At 55.2% G+C, this 7,909-nt stretch overlaps 1 protein-coding gene across 1 annotated transcript; it reads right to left on the bottom strand.

Moving 5' to 3' along the window:
- Positions 1 to 100: 100 nt before the first annotated feature.
- Positions 101 to 1,299, bottom strand: NGA_0238600 (uncharacterized protein; the record flags this gene model as incomplete). Its single annotated transcript, XM_005854418.1, has 2 exons — positions 101 to 119; positions 191 to 1,299. The coding sequence occupies 2 exons, from the start codon at positions 1,297 to 1,299 to the stop codon at positions 101 to 103; spliced, it is 1,128 nt and encodes a 375-aa protein (XP_005854480.1).
- Between the last annotated feature and the right edge of the window lie 6,610 nt (positions 1,300 to 7,909).

Below are 7,909 nucleotides of genomic sequence, written 5' to 3'. Positions count from 1 at the left end.
CCTCGTTCCGCCACTCCCCCCCCCTTCGCTCCCCCCCTCCCCTCCTCCCCCCCCTTCTCCCATCTGGCTCGGCCGGAGGGCATCCACCCTTCCCCCCCTATCAGGCACCGATCCGATCACTAGCCGTTTCACCGTACTTTGACCCCAACCCCTCCCCCTCTCCTGCGTGATCTTGCACGCTTGCTGGTACATCACGCCCTTTCCCGCCCGCAAGGCCGCATCCACGCCAATTTCATCCCTCACTTCCTCCCTCAGTCCCTGTCTCGCTGCCTCCACCCGCTTGACCAGCACGGTGTCGCCCTCCGCCACCCTCTCGGTCCACAAAAACGACCGCAAGCTCACGTCCAGCCGTTTCAAGACCATCTGCCGCCGCAGGCCAAAATCGTTGCGGAGGTGAGCGTCGATGTCCTCCAGCACCTGGCGTTGAGAGGGTGTCAGCTGTACTTCGCTCTTTCTCGGGCACTCGCCGCTTCCTCCCTCGTCCATGGCGCCTGCATTCTGTGGGCACTGGCCTCCCTCCTCCTCCTTCCCCTTTTCCGGCACTCGAGAGACCAGAAGCTCATCCTGGGAAAGGAATTTGGGCGGAAGGGCGGCAAGACGGGCGTCGACGGCTTTCTCCAACGCGCCAAGCAGTGATGAAAGTGGAAGAGAGAGGGGGGGGGTCGAGGTCGAGAGCGAGGACGTGTCTTGCAAATTGTCCAAGGCTTTTGTGAGGAGGCGTTGAATGCCATGGATCTCCTCGTTCTTCGTGGTCGACCCTGCCAGGGAGGGAAGGGGGGGCTGTACGTGCGTGTCGCACACAGGAGTGGTAGCATTCGTCCCGCCTGTCCCTTCGCATGAACGAGCACGGGCAGCTAAGGTGCTCGCTGCCTGTAATTCACCGGCCAAAAACAACAGAATATCTTCGGCACTGTCAACAGAGTAAGGATATCCGCGAGTTGACAAGAACTTAAGAATAGGGCTGGTGTCGTTTGAAGGTGACTCGGTCGTGCTATGATCCATATCAGTATCCGTCGCCCTTGCCGCGCTGTTGCGCGTCGTCTCTATGCCTTGCACCTTTTCCATCAAAGCCCGAGCTAGCTCGTGAAGAGGACATTCTTCATTTAAAATCTGGGAGCCATTTTGATGAAGATAGGCCTGAAAGGCAGCTTCACCCTCGTCCTCTGCTGCACGTTGCGTCTCGCTCACAGGTAGAAGTTGAGAAGACAACACATTTTCGTCGGCTGCCAGATCCTGAAGCTGATCCCACAGCAAAGATGTCGTCATACGAATACTGCACGAGGTACAGAGACGGTACATATCGTAAGATATGGTATATGGACTGAGATCTCCAGCTTTCATGACAACAAGTCTCGCCCCGAGCCCCTCGCTTTCTCATCCCTCAGTCTCCCATCACCCTCCTGGTCCTTGGCCTCCTCCGCCTCACTCACTGTCCACGATGACAACATCAAGACACGCGGCGGTCGTGCACATTCAAAGCGATCTTAAAAATATGCACGCAGCCCGTGTAGCTCGTCCATGTCCTGCCACTTTTGCATTGTTTTGCTTTCTTGACTTTCGATCTACGTCCCCAACCTCCCCCCTCCCGGCACATCACCACTTCACTGCCCCCTTCTATGCTCTGACCTTATATCTCCGAATGTGAAGACAATTTTTCAAGGTCAAATCGATTTTTCTAAGAGTGCTTGATCGTGTCGCCAGTCTAAGTGTCTGTATCCGTTCGTTGGGAGCCGTCTTTGGCCGTCTCATAATGTACGTCCCCAACGCTTCCTTTCAATTCTCTATCATCACCCCGTCTATCAATCTTCCTCTTCGAATGCTGCACTCACCATAGACTTAAGTATGGACGCGAATCAACAAGCCTTCGTCGATGCCGTCACTCGCTTGAACGTAACATTGGACGAAATACAGCGTGGAAAGTGTCTGCAAAAGCGCGACCTCAGTACGCTCACTAACACATTGCATGACACACGAAAGTGGATGATAATTATGAACACGACATCTGCGCCTTGCCTTCAATCAGATAGAATGCGTTATGATAAACAAGGCGAAAAAGGGCATCTTGAACAAGATGGGAAAAGAGGCGAGGAGCGAGAAGAGCAAATGGAAGAGGAAGAAACCTACGACGAGTCTCACAAAACGAATGCCAAGGTAAACAGTAAAGTGCAACGATGCGATGGCACTTTTCGCAACGCATTGCTTGTTCAAGGGAGCAAGATTTCGGAAAGGCTTCGAAAGATTGCTCCTCCTCGTCATAGTGAGACGCGGCAGGCACGTTTGCTTATCAAAGCCGTCGGCCTATATCTTCTATGGCTCAAGAGCGAAGGAACATCGATCGAAGGGCAATGTGAAAGGATAAAGATCACGGGAAAAGTGGCCATAGATTTATATGGTGCCGCAGCTGCCGAGACAGACGAAGAGGAAGACGAGGAAGAGGAGGAAGAAAAGGAAAAGCCGGAGGACAGAAAAGATCAAAAAGCTGATATCAAGGGTAAACTGGGCGTAATGGGAGGAAAGAAAGGACTTTACGAAGAATGCATGCAGGCAGCAAATTTATGCGTGGCAAATTGGCGAGCATTGGAAAGCGAAGCAGGACTGGAAAATAAAGAGGAGCGTGAGGGGGGACGGGTAGCAGGAAAGACAGTCGCGCTAGGAGCTGAGCAGGAACCAGTGATTGTCGCCGCCAGTAAAAGTGTAGAAATCCTTTTAGATCTGATTTGGAAAAAGAAAAAGCGGGCGGCAGGTAAGACATGCGCCGACAAGCTGGGAGGACACGCGGGCGTTCAGGATGATGGCAGGGGAGGCCATGGGGGCACCAAGGAAGATGGAAGAATTCTGGGGACTGAAGCACAGGAGGTGACACGGTTGACAATTCTTCTGCTGAAGATCGCCGCAGCCATGCCCAAGCTGATGTTAAAAAGGGCCTTGACCGTCGCTGCAGACATGGGGCGACGCCTGGTTCGGCAGGCGGGAGGCGTCGAGGGGCGCTCGCTGCAAGGCTGCTACCGGCAAGCGCGTGACACCATCGTCGCCACCCTCCAGGCATTGGAACCCCTCTTTCACCGGACTAGTAGCACCAGTGGTAGCAGCAGCAGCGTCAACAGCACGGATCGTGATCCTCCTCCTCCACGTTGGGTTCTCCTTACACGCGCTTCCCTCCTGTGGCTCCTTTCGGACTGCCATTCGCACCTCCGCGACCTCGACAAGGCCCTCATATGCCTGCACGAGCTCGAATCTTTACAACAAGCCCACGACTTTTTTTCTTCCACGACAAATGCCCCGCTCCTCATTTCTCAACCCAAGTTGGAGCTTGCCAAGGTCAGTTACCTTCTACGAGGAGGAACTGATGAGGGGATGGAGGCCGCCACGGCCGTCGTCCTCCGCTTGGTCAGCCTGGACGTTCCCGCTGCTTTGCAAGGCGCCAAGGCACTCATTGCCTTCCAACGCTACCATCCCCAAGCATTCTCCCTCTTCGATGCCCTCCTTTCTCGCCTCGTTCCCTCGCCGCGCACGTCCACTCCAGACGTGGAGGAAGCTGGAGCGAAGGCTCGACTGGATGAGAAGGAGACCATGCTCCAGACCCTGTCCGTCCTCCTAGAAGAAGCCTCCCTCCTCACGATTGCCCTGCAGGCCACCAGCTGCACTCATCCTGTCTCCACTTATGACGCCCTAACTTCCCGCCTTCTCTCTTCTCTCACCCCGCTTCTCCTTCCTGCCTCACCTCCTTCACCTGTCCTTTTTCCTGTCCACACCCGTTCGCTTCCTTGCTCCCTCTCCCCCTCTCTTCTCACGGACAAAGACAAGGCCTCCCTGCGGCTGGTCCTGGAAAAGGCTTTGTGGCACGTGCACAACCAGGCTTACAACACTTCTCCGACTTTAGTCAAGGAGAACGCACGAGGGGGAGCACCCGAGACAGAAAGAGCGGGAGAATTGCATCTCACGCAACAATTATGTGACCTGCTCCTTGTTGTCACCTCACCTGAGGACGAGGAAAAGTATAGGAGTGTACTTTGCATGAAAGCCCATGCGATCTGGGAAGAGGGAGGGAGGGAAGAAGAGGCGGTGGCCATCGCCCGGGAGGCGTGCCGCATAACCCGGTATCGGAGCGAAAAGGCACGTTTGAACCTATTCTGGCTGTCCACATTGAGGGCGATGAAGGGTGGAGGAGAGGAAAAAGAGGCGGGCAGAGAAGAAGGAAAACAGGCTGTCAAGGAACAAAAGACCGGAATGGAAAAGGCTTTGGTGGAAATCTTGAGGGAATTTACGACAGAATTAGAACAAGGAAGGGACGGGGGGACGAAAGAAAGCAAGCAAGATCTGCTGCGGGCACTGGAAAGCATGGCAAAAGTGGTGGCAGAGACCATGATGGGCAGGGGAGGGGAAGGGATGAAAGGAGGGAAAGAGGGAGGGAAAGTGGACCGGACCGTGGCGGCGCGGATCCTGAAGACCATTTTGGGGGAGGCTTTGCGGGTCTGGAAGGACTGCTACTACCACAGAGGAAGAGAAGGAGGGAGGGAGGGAGGAAGGGAAGGGAAACCCAGAAAGAGGAAGTCCATGACGTCCGTCCTTGCGGCAAACGCAACTTCTTCCGCCGTCTTTCCCTCTCCCTCCCTATCGCCTTGTGCAGGCACCGATCCACTTCAGCTGTGCCGAGCCTTCCTCGAAGCCATTCTCTCCTCGTACAACCCGCCTGTTCCTCCTTCCCACCATGCTTCCTCGACCTCTCCCTCCCTAGCAGACTCTTCCATCCCCCACTCTCCCAGTGCCCGTGACAAGGAGGGGAGTGAGTACACAATCTTGTCGACACCGTGTAAGCCTTCTGCCCCCCTCTGCTTTGCCCCCGACACTTTTTCTCACGTCGAAGCCGCAGCAGAGATCTGGCGCGGCGTGAGCACGTATGCGCTACCCATTCTGGACTATCTTATCAATACTGCCCCACAGCACGCATCGGTGGAAAGAAATGTCCACCAGTGCAGCACCGATGGGGGCGAAGTAGAAGAGAGGCGAGCACAAAGAGCTGCAGCAATGGCAGCCCAAGCTGACGACTTGAAATGGCTCACGACACTTTGTCTGAATTTCGGTGTCGCCACAGCCGTCCCCGCTACCGAGACCGTCCACTCGTCCTCCCTCTTACCTTCCCTTTCTGAGGTACCTCCCAAAAATCAGCTTGCTTGCTCCCACGATTTCTTTCGAGCCGCCCACCTATTCCACGAAGCTACCTTCGGCCCAGCCTCCCTTTCATACCCGCCCTCTCCGACCTCTATATCTCCCACGACGGAGGAAGAGAAACATGGCCTTCTCCTCCTCCTTCTGGCGGTTACTTCCTCGCTATCCTCCCGGTCGGGGGCTTCCTCTCTCCTTACCCCCGATGAGTCTTCATACTACCTTGGTCAGCTTCATACAGCAAAAACACGAATTTCATCCAGCTCCAAAACTTCGGCGCTCAAACCCATTTGTCATAATTTGCATCAGACCATCATCCTTCTCGAAATTCTAATCCGAGGCTCTTCTACTTCCTCCCTCCAAACTCCTCGTCCGCCCTCCCAACCTGGCTCGCGACCATCCTCTCGCCCTTCTTCTGCCTCTGGGCTGGCGAATAGTACTGGGAACGGCTCGAGGGGAGGAGAGGACAAGGATAAGCAGGTGGAAGATCCCACTCTCGGCTTATCTGCTCTGATCAGCAAGGAGACGTCAACCCTTCTCACTTTTCCTTTCGAAGTTCTCCACGCCCTAGCTCGCAATTGCCTTCAATCGTCTTATGTCTCTGTCCTCCCTCCCTCCCTCCGCACGTCGGCAGTGGCTCTCTTTCGCCTTGCCCTTCAAAGGCAACTGCAGAAACATCCATCGACGTCCGCCAAAGGGGATGGGGGAGCGGAGGAAAGGAATGAAAAAGCGCTGTGGGTTTATCTAGACCTCTACCATGCTGTGGGAGGCACCAAGGCTGGCTTGGAGGTGGTGAGGGAATTTCGAGCTGGAATCGAGACAAAATCTCTCGTACCCGCCCCTTCGTGCACCCTTTCACGCGTCGCCTCCAGGCTAGCGGCAGCTTTGTACAACGAGGGCGTGAGTAAGCTTGAGATGATGGGAGGGGGAGAGGAAGGGAGAGAAAGCGGGCCAGAGGCATGCTTGGAGGCGGCGCTGGGACTGTTGCCATGGGCGGAGGAAGACTTCAAAGCAAATTACCATGAGCAGATTCATTCTATGCTGAGTGTGGCGAGGGAGTTGGAAGAGGTCGAGAGGGAGGACGAGAAGCAGCGGCGGATGAGTATGGGGACTGAGTCGTGAAGAATTAGGTCATAAGGGCCTCCGGATGGATGTATGGGACTGTTCTCACTGTAGATAGAACCAGGAAGAAAGATGTGGGATAAATGTAAGATGTATAGAGGAAGCGCACACCAAGACGAGGAAAGGATGGGAGGAGAAGCAGCCACATGCACCCGAAAAATGGAGGGAAACAAGATTGATGGGGTAGAGGATCGAGAGTGGTCTGCGTCCTTCTACAAAGGTAGTCTTTCCAGAAAGGTGATTTAGGGGCTGGCATACGAACGGGCAGGTATCATGACGGCAGAGTGTCAGGATATTCGGGAGAGAATAGGGTGCCCATGCATCAAGCAAGCGAAGCAGGGAGTCAATGTGAACCAGGGCGAGGGGCAGGAGCCGGAAGGAGCAACTGCCAGAACCGCCCACAAGGGAGGGGAGGATCCATGAATTGAGCCCGAAACACAGGTGAAGGGGGATAATCGTAAATCGAGAGCGTGGAAACGAAACAAAACAGACCTACAGGGAGCGCGCGTTCACCGCCACACACATTGGCCCCGAGAAACCAGGAAAGAGAAGAGAAAATCAGGTTGAATCCTAAGTGATCCTTCCCCCTCCACAAAGCACCGTAGGAAGCTTCATCGAGTCACTTACTTTTCGCGCCATTTATCGGGTTTACATCCCTCCTTTTCAGAGGTACTAAGCGGCCGTACCCTATCCCCCGAGTCTTTCACTTGTAACGGTGGGACATACCAGTTCCATGCTGAACGCATCGCATCAAAAGCACGTTGATGAATCAGCAACCAGACACCGGCTGCTGGCCGTGTACGGCCTCACCTCCTCACCCACCCTTTATCATGTTTCAACTCCTTTGTGACAGACTGTGCGAGTCCTTGTGATGGCAGTCTTTCCTCTTCATTTTGCCGGTCGTGGCACAATGATTTTCTCAGTACAAGCTCTTCGAATTGCAAACACGCCCCCGCCCACTTTTTAATCCTCCTCCTCTTCCTCCTCTTCCTCCCCTCCTTCCTCCTCCCCCTTCCCTTCCCGACGCCCCCCCCCTCTTCTCCTCTTTCTTCTCCTTTCCCCGTCCTCACTGTCCGAGGTGATTACAATTTCCTCTTCCTCCAACTCCTCCTCCTCCTCCTCCTCCTTCTCCTTCACCGACCCTTTCGTCGCGAGGGAGGCCAGAATCGACACTGCCTCCAACCCGCTTTCCCTCCTCTTCCTCTTCCTCCTCTCCTCCTTCTCTTTCCGTCGCCGCTCCCGCACCACCGCCTCCTCCATCCTCTTCAACCTCCTCTCTTCCTTCATCAACCGGGTCCGGACTTTGGTCTCTGCCATCCTCCGTTCCCGCTCCTTGGAACGCCGGGCCCGCATCGCCCTCTTTTGCACGCGAAGCTCCGTCTTTCGTATCTCCTCCAAAACTTCCTCCTTCATCACCTGCATCGCTTTCTGCAGCGACGCCGCGTCCCCCCCCACCAAAACGTCCCCTCCTTCTCTCCCCTTCCCTCCCCGCTCCAGCATCTGCTTCAATTTCCCCCACCGTTGCAGGGCGTTTCGAACCGGCAAACGGGACCAAACCACCTCACTTTCCTCCGCCGGTGCCAGTTCGATCAATCGGTCCAACAACTGCAGGTCTTGTTGCAAT

The sequence above is a fragment of the Nannochloropsis gaditana genome (assembly GCF_000240725.1).
Source record: "Nannochloropsis gaditana CCMP526 unplaced genomic scaffold scaffold513, whole genome shotgun sequence".
NCBI classification, from domain to species: Eukaryota; class Eustigmatophyceae; order Eustigmatales; family Monodopsidaceae; genus Microchloropsis; species Microchloropsis gaditana.
Note: the sequence above shows the minus strand (reverse complement) of the source record. Positions and strands in the feature narration are given on the sequence as shown.